The 13573-nt window shown below is 33.7% G+C and overlaps 1 protein-coding gene across 1 annotated transcript; it reads left to right on the forward strand.

The window, feature by feature from the left end:
* Nucleotides 1-687: 687 nt before the first annotated feature.
* Nucleotides 688-3833, forward strand: LOC147522844 (uncharacterized). Its single transcript, XM_086568657.1, has 3 exons — nt 688-1075; nt 2684-3324; nt 3387-3833. The coding sequence occupies exons 1-3, from the start codon at nt 688-690 to the stop codon at nt 3831-3833; spliced, it is 1476 nt and encodes a 491-aa protein (XP_086424783.1).
* Nucleotides 3834-13573: the final 9740 nt, after the last annotated feature.

The raw sequence follows: 13573 nt of genomic DNA on the forward strand, positions 1-13573 counted from the left end.
TGGAATGAAATGGAAGGAGTTAATAGACAGGAATGTCTACCTAAAGTAAGCGCGCTTATGTCCCCAGGTATCAAAGTTTGAGCTGAGGTACGGTTTTCCGTAGGGATACCTAAAACAAATGAATTATTTGTAAGTCGTCTACGGACTACATCCAGTGTATAAGTGGAAAGATTGTGCTCCGAGCAAATCAGGTTTTCAAACCTCCTTAACTAGTTTTTTCCAAAGTGCGAATCGACGCAGAATTAGTTTTTAGTGCCCCTGTATTAAACTTTCAGAAAGAAATAAATCCAGCTCCTTTTCTACTAATAAAGTTGGTTTGCATTGCAATACACACGGATACATATATCTAAACAAACTATTTATGTATAGAAGATCTCTCCAAGAATAAGCATATATGATAATCAATATATTTTGCATATGTAAAAATTAGTGATTTCATTTCTTAATTATAGGTAATGGAAGCAAATGACCAAATGCATCAGGCTATTGTTACGGAGCATCACCACTATATATAAACACCAAAACGGATTTGCTAATTGAATATTGTTTTAGTAAAGAATAAAATCACATCTTCTAAATAATAAACGGTAAGAAAACAAGCTATATTTGGGCCTTAAAAGTCTTATATAAATTGACTTAAAACCAACATTATCCCAAGTAAACAAATAACAACAAAGAAGAGCCACAATGAGTTGTTTGGACAATAGAAGCAATTATGGTTTTCGAGTTGCTATTGCTGTACTTGTGTTAGCATTATATGGAAGCTCATTGGTATCTAGTACGAAGATCTTAGAGAGGGTAAATGTTAAGGTGACGAATAATCTCGGTCGACGGCTAGAGATCCATTGCAAATCAAAGAATGACGATCTTGGAAACCGTATAATATATGATGGACAAGAAACAACGTTGAGTTTCAAAGCCAATTTTTGGGGTACAACACGCTTCTGGTGTGAAATGCAGTGGTCCAGATTCTCCAGAACCGAGGCAAATGTAAAAGGAACTTATGATATTTATAACTTCGGTAGGGATAAGAATAAATGTGATCACTGGTGCGAATGGAAGGTTAAACGGGATGGTATATATTTTATACACCATCCAGGCAAAGAAGAATACATGTTCAGTTGGCCAAGCAAATGAGGCACTTTGCCATGTGTGTGGCGCAGAAGACGTGCACAAGTCCTGCCGCGATTGCGTCATTTGATTTTTCATTAATTTCGTACTTTATTGTTTTCCTGTTTTGTTTGATTGTATGTAACTAGTTTATATACTAAAAGTATAAAAGACCTGAGTCTCTTTGCGAAACGCGGAAGCCAAAGACCAAAAGACATTTATTTTAATTTGTTTTTTGGAATCTGGAAATCGATTGTCTCTTTGCATGTTCTGATATATGGAACTCTTTCCAGCTTATTTCAATTGGAAAAATAATGAAACAATTTATTTATTTATTTTTTAATAATGCAACAAGTTCTAACGCCCCCGACACAATTTCACATAGATGCGTGCAGCTATACGTGACAATGGAGTATATTTAAATTTCCGCAGATGATGTTGGCATAATGGCATCCCAATGATCATTTAACATAATTTCTTCCTTTTGGGAAGACAAATTAGAAGAGTTTTAAGCAGCTATTAGGTCGCTCTCTGGTCAAATCCTCACATCTGAGTTTAGAGAGAATTACTCTTCACAAGCTTAGAAGCTACATAGGCATAAAGCTGAGATGCCCTTTCTTTGTTGAAGAGATTGAATCAAGTAATGACCTAACGGATCGATTGGAGCACCCATGGACTTGAAGGACTGAGAATTCAATCGATTTTGCTCCTTCATCTTCACGATTTTGCTCCTTCTTCTTTGCTCCTTCTTCACGATTTTGCTTGCCCGGTTTGAGATATGAAGTGAAAAAGGTATGAACTTTAGGAAGAAGACAACTTTGCAACTTTATGTTTCCATTTATTCTCAGTGTGATGGCGGTGCTTGCCTAAGGTGGTAGAGTATTCCAAAGTTACGACCGTCCAGAGTATTTTCGGTGAGTTTCAGGCCAACTTTGATCAGATTCAGGCCATTACCTAGTTGTATAAGATGATGAATTCTGATCCTAGTAGCTAATTACCTCAATCACTTTCTTCCAATTTATCCAGAATTGCCTATTTCTAATGAATTTCAAGTTTTGTTCTTCTGTATAAGGTTTGTAGTGGAGGTGCATATGTTTTGGTGTGTTTATATCAACGGTGAATTCGGTTACAAGTGACGCTAATACCATTGAGATACAGAACGCTCTGCTGAAAGGAAACTAGGTCTTGATTCGCCGATTTCTTGTGTGTTAGTTAGGGATGAATTGCTGAAAAGAGAATTTTTCCATTGATAGCTGGGCTCTTTCTTGTGGTGGAGTGTTAGTCCTATTCGGGTTTTAAATTTTGGTAGAATATCACTTTATGATGATCTCGCTGAAGTACTTTTCAGAGACAGTGATCCAATTTCAGTTTTATGAATAACTTTTCGATGAGCCTTTTGGAGGGGTGGTAAGAAAGTGATTGAATGTCTTTATCTTCTGGGTTTGTGAAGTCGATTGTGAGATACAATTTGAATCTTTATGTTATTTTTGGAGTTCAACCGGTTTAGTCTTTGTTTTCTTCAAAGATTGGAGTAGTATAAGTATGAGTTTGTTGGGTTTTGTAAGCTTTCCAGAAGAAGCCATGATTACATCCTGGAACTGTCGGGGAATGGGCTCTCCTGAGGCCATTCGTAGTGTTCCAGCTTTAGTTAAGAAGGTTGATCCTGATGTTTTATTTTTAGTCGAGACTAAATTATTATATAAGAAGTTGAAGCATGTACAGAAAAAGCTTAAGTATCCTCAAGTTTATGTAGTTGATCATGTTGGAAGAAGTGGAGGCCTTGCTGTTCTCTATAAGGATAACATTTCTTTCTTAGTGGTGGATGGGAACAAAAATGCTATCTTTGGTACGTTTTTAAATTACCTCTCGAATGTTTCATGGCCTGTATCTTTTATATATGGAGATCCTGTTGCTCATAAACGAATTGCTGTTTGGAACTATTTAAGAGATTTGAGAAATGTTCTTTCTGGGCCTTGGTTGATTCTGGGTGACTTTAATGCCATTACTAGTTTGTCTGAAAAGGAGGGTGGGAATCCCACACCCTCTAGGTATATTGATGATTTTGTTTTCCTGATGGAAGATCTTGAGATGGCCGATCTTGGCTATCATGGTCCTGCTTTTACTTGGTTGAATAATAGATTAGTGGTTGCTAATATAAAGGAGAGGATTTATCGTGTTGTTGCTAATGCTGAGTGGTTAAATCTCTTTCCTCTGGTTTCTGTGGGCTACTCCTTTCTTCTGATCATGTTGCCTTAGCTATTTATGTTTCTGGGAAGGTTGATAGTGGCCCTAAACCCTTTAGGTTTCATGAGATGTGGACTAAAGACCCCTCTTGTATGGATGTGATTCAGCATTGTTGGCAGACTCATGTTCATGGGTCTCCTTCATTCAATATGAACTCTAAACTTGTTGATCTGCAATCCTCTTTGAGGGTTTGGAACAAAACTTATTTTGGAAATATTTTTTCTCAAATTAAAGAGGCTGAATCTGCTCTCTTTTCTCTTCTGGCTAGCCCTGTTTCTGATCTCGTGCTGGCGGAGATTAAGAATATAAAGGAGCATATCTTGGAGTTGTACAAAAAGGAAGAATCATATTGGAAGCAGTACTCAAATACTTCTATGGTTTTGGAGGCTGATAACAATACTAAATTCTTCCATTCTAATGCTAGTTTCAGAAGGAGAAGGAATAGTATTGACAAAATTCAGAATGAAGCAGGTTTTTAGGTTACTTTTAGACCGGAAGTTGCACAAGAGTTCATTTCAACTTTTGAGGATACTTTCAGACCTCCACCAAATCCAGCTCTTCTACCTTCCCTTGACGTCATCCAAGATTTGTTTGAACCTTGTATCTCTATTTCTGAAAATGTTTCTCTAACTAAATGTCCATCTAGAACTGAGATTAGAAAGGTGGTGAAGAGTATGGGTGGTTTGAAGGTTCCGGGGCCTGATGGCTTTCCTACAATGTTCTATCAAAAGTATTGGCGACTGGTTGGGGAAGATCTAGTGAGGATGGTACAATGTTTTTTCAATAATGACATGTTTGGAATATATCTCAATCAAACTTACATTTCTTTGATTCTTAAGATTGATTGCCCCTCAAATACTTCTCATTACAGACCTATTAGCCTTTGTAATGTCTCTTATAAGGTTATTTCTAAGATCCTTGCAAATAGGCTGAGAAGTTTACTGCCTAAGTTTATATCACCTAATCAAAGGGCTTTTGCTCCCAAAAGATCTATTGGGGATAATATAAGAGTGGTTCATGAGATTGTGCATAAGATAAAAAGGGCTAAGAAGAATAAATTGGGTCTGTTTGCTCTTAAAGTTGATATGTCGAAAGCTTATGATCGAGTTGATTGGGGAGCTCTTCTTGCTATCATAGTTAAACTGGGTTTCTCAAGCAAGTGGATAAGTCTAGTGGAATTCTGCATATCTACAGTGAAGTATAATGTCTTGTTGAATGAGTCTCTCCTTAGGACTATCACACCTTTAAGGGGACTTAGACAAGGGGATCCCTTGTCCCCATATCTCTTCATCATTCTCACCGAGGCCTTGTCAAGACTTCTTCTTCAGGCTCAAGCTGCACAAGATATCTCTGGCATTAAGATCTCGAGGAGGGCACCTAATGTTTCACATATGCTCTATGCTGACGATCTAATTGTTTTTGGAAAAACTTCCCCTTTTGAAGTTCTCTGCTTGGAAAGAGTGGACGGCTGTAGATAGTGACCTATCTCACATCTCTCTTGATGTTGTTTTACCTTGCACAGAGGAGAATTGGGTTGCTCCTCCTTTCGGAAAGGTTAAAGTTAATTACACTAGCTTGTTTATGTGTGCTAAGAAAACAAGTGTGTCTGCTGTGATTATTAGAGACTGGAATGGAGGATGTATTGCTGCTGCTACGCAACAGAGTAGAGCTTTATCAAATAATGAAGCACATTTGTTAGCAGCTGAGTTTGCAGTGAACTTGGCTGGGCAGAAGCATTTATTGGAAGCTACTTTTGAAGGCACCAGTAAAGAAGTTACTAGGATTCTGACGGAGCTTGAAAAGAATTCAAATTGGACCTGGAATGCAATTCTAGAAAGCACTCATGCCTCTTTAAGTTCTTTTTCATTTTTTATTTCACTTCTGGAAACTCTTGGCTAATGAGTTTGGCTGACTGGGCTAAATCATATGGACCAAAGAAGGTTTATATGTATTCTCCGGATGCTATTATGCATGTTTTAATATAAATACTAGATTTTTGGACCCGTTCAACGAACGGAGACCGTTTTTATAAATTTTATTATTATGTATTAAAAATATTATTTCCAAAGTATATTGAACTCATACAGTAAATTTATTGATCAAAAATATTATTTCCAAAGTATATTGAAACTCATACAGTAAATTTATTGACCATAGACTAAAAGACTGTTTTTTTTTATTCAATGGTAACGGAGTCCGTTAAATAAAATCAATTTTTGCATGAAGATACTAAAAAACATAAAATCAATTTTTGCATGAAGATACTAAAAGTGATATTAATTTATTTTTACTTTTACAATTTTTTTGAAATTTACCTCTTCATATTTTTTTGAAGTCTAATTTTTTGTATATTTAAAAAAAAAAAATCTATTAAACAAATAGTTTTTTTTTTTTTTTTTTAATTTTCAATATTTTCTTTGCAGTTTATTTTTGTGAAGCCCAACTTCTACTTATACAACTAACTAAAGCCCATAGTTCATTTAAAGGCCAAATTTGATAAAATGCCCTACCTTTTGGATTTTCCATGGGAAGTAACGTCACTAATGTCCAACTCAAATAAAGCCTATTGAATTTTCATTTTGAAGTAAGCCCACTTCAAACAAAGCCCATACTGCATACTTACAAAATTAGTTCAAGTAATATCTCAGCCCAAAGTCCTTTGATTTACAAACTTAGCCCATATTGCATACTTACAAAATTTAGGTATTTGTTTTCAACCCAAGGAAATGTCTCCAAATATCACACAGAATTATAGAGTAAGATCTTGTCAAAATATGAAGTAATCTTGGTGAGTTTTAATGTCCATTGATTCACAATATGCATATTATGTTTATTCAGTAACCCTTATATGAAGTAATCATGCTGAATTATAATGCCCGTTGATTCACAATATGCATTTATATTTATTCAGTAACCTTACTCGCACCAAAACAAAGGCTCTACTGATAACTATATAAATAACAAAAAAGACAAACACTATAATCATAGTTACCACTAAAATTTGTTAGCTAAGCCGAAGTATAAAGTTTGTTATTGTTTGGAAAGAATAACCTCAAAGTAAAATATTGGTTATTGCTTCGATAGAATAAACTCAAACACATCTAAGCATTATTGTTAATAGTCAGGATTACCATGAGGCATGAGCTAATTATGCAAGAGAAAAATGAATCGAAGGTAAGAAATAATAAAGTAATAAACAATAAAATAGCATACTAAGTAGTTAAAATATTATATATGAGATTTAAGTAATAATAACAAAAGGGATTAAAAATTGTTACTTATAACATCATTTCCAATATATTCATACATTTGTTAATTTGTTTTTCCAAATGATAGTACTTCTAGATGAACTTATGATGGGGACTTATAGCTAATGAAACTTGCCAAGCCACGTCGACCAATTTAAATCATAGTCGACTTAGATGGCATAGTTTCCACCCCATTCTATGATCATGGATCCATGGCCTGTTATGCAAAACCCTCAATCAAGCATCTATATTTCTACCAATTATGAATGTCGTTCATCAACCCCTCACTATTCAAAAAGTGTGCTCCATAGGTTGATCCTTGATCTAGAGGCATATATGGTAGCGCACCGCACATATATTTGGGAAGGGATTCTCTTCCAAAAATATTATTATACACAACCTGGAGAATTTATCATGTAACCTGCAAGAAAGGAATAAAATTGTGAATCCTCATACATGGAAGGGCGAATATTGGTTGTAATCACTAATCAGAATTTTGTGTATAGCTAACATTTGGTGCTTCATTCTCAAATAAGAATACACATAACCAAAATATAGGCATTTTAATAGTTCCCAAGGGGTTAAATCACCTTCTCTAGGATATATGAACAATATGTTACACGGTATGTTACAATTGCTTTTATTTTTTTTTTCCAAAAAGAGATCTTGTATAAAGTGTTCCTCCAAACAAAAGATGTGTATTGCTATTTTTCATCATACATTAGTTATAATGCTTGTTGCAACATTAACCTAATGTTTTCCTCCTTTCTTTCTCTCGATGTTTTGGAAAAGCTCATAAGTGGTTCGTGGTTCAATAGGGCAAAAGAGACCTATCAAGTAGATTCTACTCATTAAGACCCATAGTTTGTGTAAAAAAGGGTTGTTGAAATTTTTAAAACTCAACTCACACAGTCTATTGTATATAACCATTGGCATGTTTTAATTCCAATGACCATGTAGAGTTTATAGAGATGTTAATATAATCAAATGTTAGTATCTTGCTTTAAACTAATTACATAATACAAATTATATCTTAAACTTAATAATGTAAAGTCATATTATCTTTAAACCACATATTAGAAGTGCAAGGGAACAATATGCTCGATCTCCTTGGTGATACGATACATAAATCTTTCACTCTACATCCTATGATGCATTTGCCTTTGGTGCAAACATCTTTTCTTATCAATTAAACCCTGTCAATACTGATAATCAATCAATGGAGCTTATAATGCCAAATTGACAGTTTAAATTAACATTCTAACACGCAAAGCAAAACCAAAATAGATGTAGAAAACATATCAGCTATCATAGCAATGGTATGTATATATACCTCGAGCAGAAGAAAATATTTTAGCTAAACCCAAGCACTCCAAATACACTACCGGCTGATTCTTAAATTGAAATCCAAATGAAGAGAGCATTATGTCGATCTATACCTTCCTAAACTTTTATGGGTAGAGCTACATAACTCGGAGGCTTCCAAACAGTGTGTCCATGGAACTATTGGGCACCATAGCCTTCTTTTTGTTCAATGCACAAAGGGTACCATTCTAAGTTCCTTTCCTTTTTGAACCCATTCAACGAACGGGGACCCTTTTTATATAATTTTTTTCATTTTATTATTATGTATAAAAAATCTTGCTACCAAACCATATTGAAACTCATACAGTAAATTAATTGATCAAAGTTCCTAGTGCCAATAATTTGTTTCATTTTGTTACTATTAAACAAAGTTTGCTGCGGTGTCTTTCACCCTCTGCCATGCTAACTCAAGCAAGCTCTCAATCTCTAGAGAAGCTGCAGCCTGCAGAAAATAACGCAAACAATCTTCCCAAGCTAGACCATAATAGTAACAAAACCAAGGAGAGAAGGAACGACATTATGAATATAGAATGGGCACTCAGCCAGAGTCCCTTGATCATACACACCCAATCGATCGGCATTGTGATTCCTGAAAATAAGTTTGACATACCGACTTTTCGAGGAGATTAGGGAGATGCAAAAACCACTGTGAAGCTTTACATAGCAACAAAGTTAAAGAGGTACAATCATGGCCCTCTTCAAAGGGAAGAAATTTGCCAATCCCAAGAACGAAGTATCTATTGGCATATAATTTAAACAGGATTAGTTCACATAAAATAATTGGTATGATCTTCTAATTATCGATCAGTTGACATTATGCACAATTGGAAGAGGTGGGATCTTGGCTATTTGTTCCAATGGTTTATTAGCACATAAACGAATAATCTACTTAACTTTTAATATTTGGATTAAGAAAGTAGTATTCATTAGTCCAGTGCACACACTTTCTCTCTCTTACGTAATATCTTGTCTCTCTCCTACTTTCTTCTGCTACTCTATCTTTCTCGTATTTTGCTCTCCCATTACTCTTCCAATTTGCTACTTATTTTTTTTTCTAAGCTAGTAAATATGTCAACCAAAATCTAAACTCCAATTGTGAAGAAGACAAACAATATTTACTAACATGTAAAAAATTAATTGATGACATTGTTCTACTTTTAAGGCTGTTTTGTTTCTTTTTAGAACAAAGCATATTATTAGTTTATAATTGATGAGAGAAATATTTTTTTCTATGGTCTTAGCTGATTATCCAATTAGATGCCTTCAGTATGTGGTAAGCAAGTTTGCATCTCAAGTTTTTAGGTTGAGGGTTTCAATTCTCAAATATACAATAATTCACATAAATCTGAGGATCGTTACACTTTCTTCTTTTTTTTATGTGTAGCTTGTCCTAGTCCTTAGTGTTACTTTGGTTTCCATTCTTTTGATTATCAAATGTCAAGTCCTTCCCATCCTTCTTTTCCCTTTTCTTAAGGATTTTTTGTCCTACACAAAGAAACCTCTATATTGTGAACTTATATATGTATGGATCCTATATGAGTTGAAGTCTAAAAATTCTCCATTTTGATGATACTCAAATAACAAAAGCCACCACAAACATCATCATTAACTTCACCTCAATACTTGTACGAACCACATTCTAATTATATGCATTAATACACTTACACTAACGATGTGAAGTAGCTTTTTGAAATGAAAACTATGAAAGTATGGGACAAATAAATATAGATGAGAAAGCTGATAATAGATTCAATAACCATAAGATACATAGGTAAAAGTTATAGATTTTACAGTTATTTACGTACTTGAATCATTGGTCCTTCTGCCATGTCCAAAGTCGTTGACCTGCATGATCTTGTACAATATGGTTTTGTCCAACTCATCTTCTCCATTCAGGGCAGAGAAGTCGTGTCAGCAGGTGCAGAACAATCATCTACATCTAACTGGAAGAAAGCAACTAACTTTGTGAAGTCTTCAAATATTCATAAACTACTGAACAACAATATAAGAATATAAGATTTATCAATGTAGATCAGTGATTACTACTCTGCATAACAAAATATAATAATGTTATAACGCCTAAATATCGACACTCACTCACATAACATAAATTGATTTTGCGTCCCATCTTCTCAAAGCAACTTTACAATTGAGATTACTTGGTTACCGGTCTTAATAACTATGACATCCGTCAATTCTTAAATTCAAATTGCAAAGCCAAACAAAGTCGAGCATGGACACAAAATTGTCTTTGTGAATTACCAAACTCTATGTTGTATTATTAGTAAATAATAAAAAAAAAAAAATGCATAGATGGGTAACAAACTATACACAAAATCAAACATTGGTATATAAACTTTTTTTTTTAGCAAATTTGGGTAACGAAGTGTACCACGTTTTGCAACGTTGGGTTCTGCTTCACTTCCGTCCAATTTTTTCACACGTGTCAAGTTTTTTTTTTCTTTTTCTCTAATTATGTGTCACTTATTTTCCTATGTGGCTATCTAGTGGCAATTTGACACGTATGAAAAAACTTGACATGTGTGAAAAACTTGACGGAAGTGAAAACAACCCAACGTTGCAAAACATGGTACACTTCGTACCCAAATTTGCTAAAAAAAAAAAGTTTATACACCAATGTTTGATTTCTTGTATAGTTTGTTACCCATCTATGCATTTTTTTTTCTAAATAATAGGGCAAAGATTCAAATGAAGGGAAAAACTTAATATATATACAATTGTTAATTCATCATCGCTCTAAAGAGTTGACATTGTCAAAGATTTGCAAAGACATTGATTATAACTATTAGGGCGATCAAAACAGACCCAGTTAGGCATATTATGTTAGACACGGAGAAAAAAAAAAAAAAAAAAAACATACCAGTTATACATTTAATACCATATTGAATGAACTATTAGCTAGTGAATCGTGATCTTCAACAAAATTTTGAATGAGCTTTGGTTCTCTGGATCACATTAGATTCAAAAGTCTCAAACATGCAATTTCTATAACACTATGATTCAATGCTAAATACATATCATAAGGAAACATTCTTTCCTTACGTACACCTATATCAAAAAAAAGTTAAATACGTGGTTCGAATGGAGGCATCTTGCGTGTAAAGCAAGCATGATGACCACTACACTACAACAACTTCATCACATTTAATAAATTTTGTGTGGTAATATAGTACATAAATTATATATAAGGTGCAACCTCTAGAGTAAGTTATCCTAGTTCCATAATATAACAATGTTCCAAGTTATACATAGGTATCTAATGATAGTTCTTTGAAAGTGTGAATCTTAGATAGGAACCATAATTTTAGCGCCCTGATTTGTTTTTCTTGGGTGACCCTAGTGTATATGTATAACTTAGGAAAATGTGCAAATTTATTCTAAATCTTACGTGAAGAAAAACCTTTGAGTGGAGAGTTGTTATGGATTCATTCCCTTTGTGTTAGAGGTAGAGAGGCCAAACACTAACCTGCAAAGTCTTTGGTGCATTAGTGCTAAAATCCAAATCCATAATGAGCAAGAGCCAGTCCTATTATACACAATGCAACAATGACAATATATAGTTAGACAAACCCTATACATATACCCGGTGTCATATCGAAAACAAAAGAGCAAGCAGAGAAAAAACACTTATTTTTTCATTACAAAAATTTGATAACAAATTATATAGATGTTATCTTTTGAGAAAGAAGCTTCTAAGAGTCCTAAGCCTCTATAGAATTGTAAACAATTAGGTAGTGTCCAACACTTTGAAGTAGATCCCTAACTAACTAAAAACGTATTTGTTGCCTATGATAGCTTATATGTAAACCAAGTTGTTTGAGAGGTTATTTTAGGATAGATTCTTCAATGAAGGAAGCATATACTTTCTTTGTGTGAAAAATGAACAATATAATTTCTTTCTTCAATTTGTTCAATAAGAATTAGGGGGTGTTATACATTTACATCTATGAATAAAAAAAAGGTTTAAAGGTTGATCCTTATAAACCCTATTCATCATTTCTTCCGGCAAGTTTTATCAAAAGGAAAAACAAAAATGCTCGATATAAATTTATCTTTCTATTAGGCTCCCAAACTTGGTCTTAATGTGTCAATGTCTAAATGCATGCTTAACTAACCTTTCAGCTCAAGAACCTTATACTAATGTTCTTTTCTTGTCCATCCTAAAACGTGTCAATGAACTTGAGCTGAGATCTTCGTACTGCCTTTCCAAGGGCAACATTTGAGTTAACTACCCAATACTACATTTTAGTATTTCTTTATCTCTGTGCCTTGTTAATGAATTTGTGTTGTTGCTCACAACTGTCTTACCCACATGACAAATAGAACTCCAGTTAATGTTGAATATGAATCATAGACTATTTTAAATATTCTTTCCAATTTAGTAATTATTTAAATTTGTACTAATAATCAAAAAAATTATGTTTTGTAATTCATTGAGAAAATGACAGCATATGGATATAAACTTTCACCTCATAATGTGTTTGTAGTACTTGTAGGATTTCAAATTCAATGATTTCAAAAAATTTGAAGACCACCATCCAAAATTTTGACAAATTACTAAAGAGATGGTAAACACTTTCGTGTATCTTTTGATGGAGTTGTATAAATAAAAACAAGTCTTCTCTCTTGAACTAATTACCTGTTATGATCTCGCGCATTTTCTCTCTTCTCACCATATGCCTCTATTTTCTTAACAAATAAATATTAAAGACTCCTAAAAAATATGGTGAGTTTGTAAATTAGAGAAACCTCCCCCCATTTGTTACTTTCTCCTTCATTTTAATCCAAATTATTAACACCTCCCCAAATTATGCATTTTGGTTTTTTCTATAATCTATATTAAACCTCCCCAAATTATGCATTTTGATTTTTTCTATAATCTATATAAATCCTCTTTCTTATTGGTATAGGATATTTGATCTATTGTACCTGCATTTGTATTAGGATATGGCACTTGGTTATTGTTTGGAAAGTGTGAGAAGTGGTGCGTCGATGGCAAAATGAACAAATACCCATTGTGATTAACTAAATTAAATGGTGCACACAATTTTAGTTTCAAAAGATATGCATACCCTCGAATATTCTTAATATTTTTCTCAGAAATGGGCTTGACAGCTATTGTAGTTTTCCTGATTTCAATTTTTGTGCACTTAAAGCAATAAAAATAAGGGGAGTTAGCAGGATAAACAACAAAGTGACTACTCTAAAAAGTTTAAAGAGAGATCAACTACTATATACCTACAACTACACTAAAAGGTTACTTGAACAATGCTTTCAGACTCAGAATCTTATCAAGAATGTAGCACCTAATTGTTTCACACAATCATTATCTTTTCTATTTGGCATCTACATTTGGCATCGAAGGTAAGCCCCGAGGGCATTATAACTTGTAAGTTAAGCATATAAAATATATCCATTTGGTTTCCTAAATCCTGCTAAATAAAAATTCGGATTTTCTACTAATATCTCGAGAATTACCTAACATTTTTTCATTGAGTATTGCACCACTTGACATCTTGTCCACAGCTCTAACAAGTAGTAGTAGAATATTTTTTTTTTACATGAACAAAAATACTATCTATGGT

This window comes from Coptis chinensis, chromosome 1 (genome assembly GCF_015680905.1).
Source record: "Coptis chinensis isolate HL-2020 chromosome 1, ASM1568090v1, whole genome shotgun sequence".
Classification (NCBI taxonomy): domain Eukaryota; kingdom Viridiplantae; phylum Streptophyta; class Magnoliopsida; order Ranunculales; family Ranunculaceae; genus Coptis; species Coptis chinensis.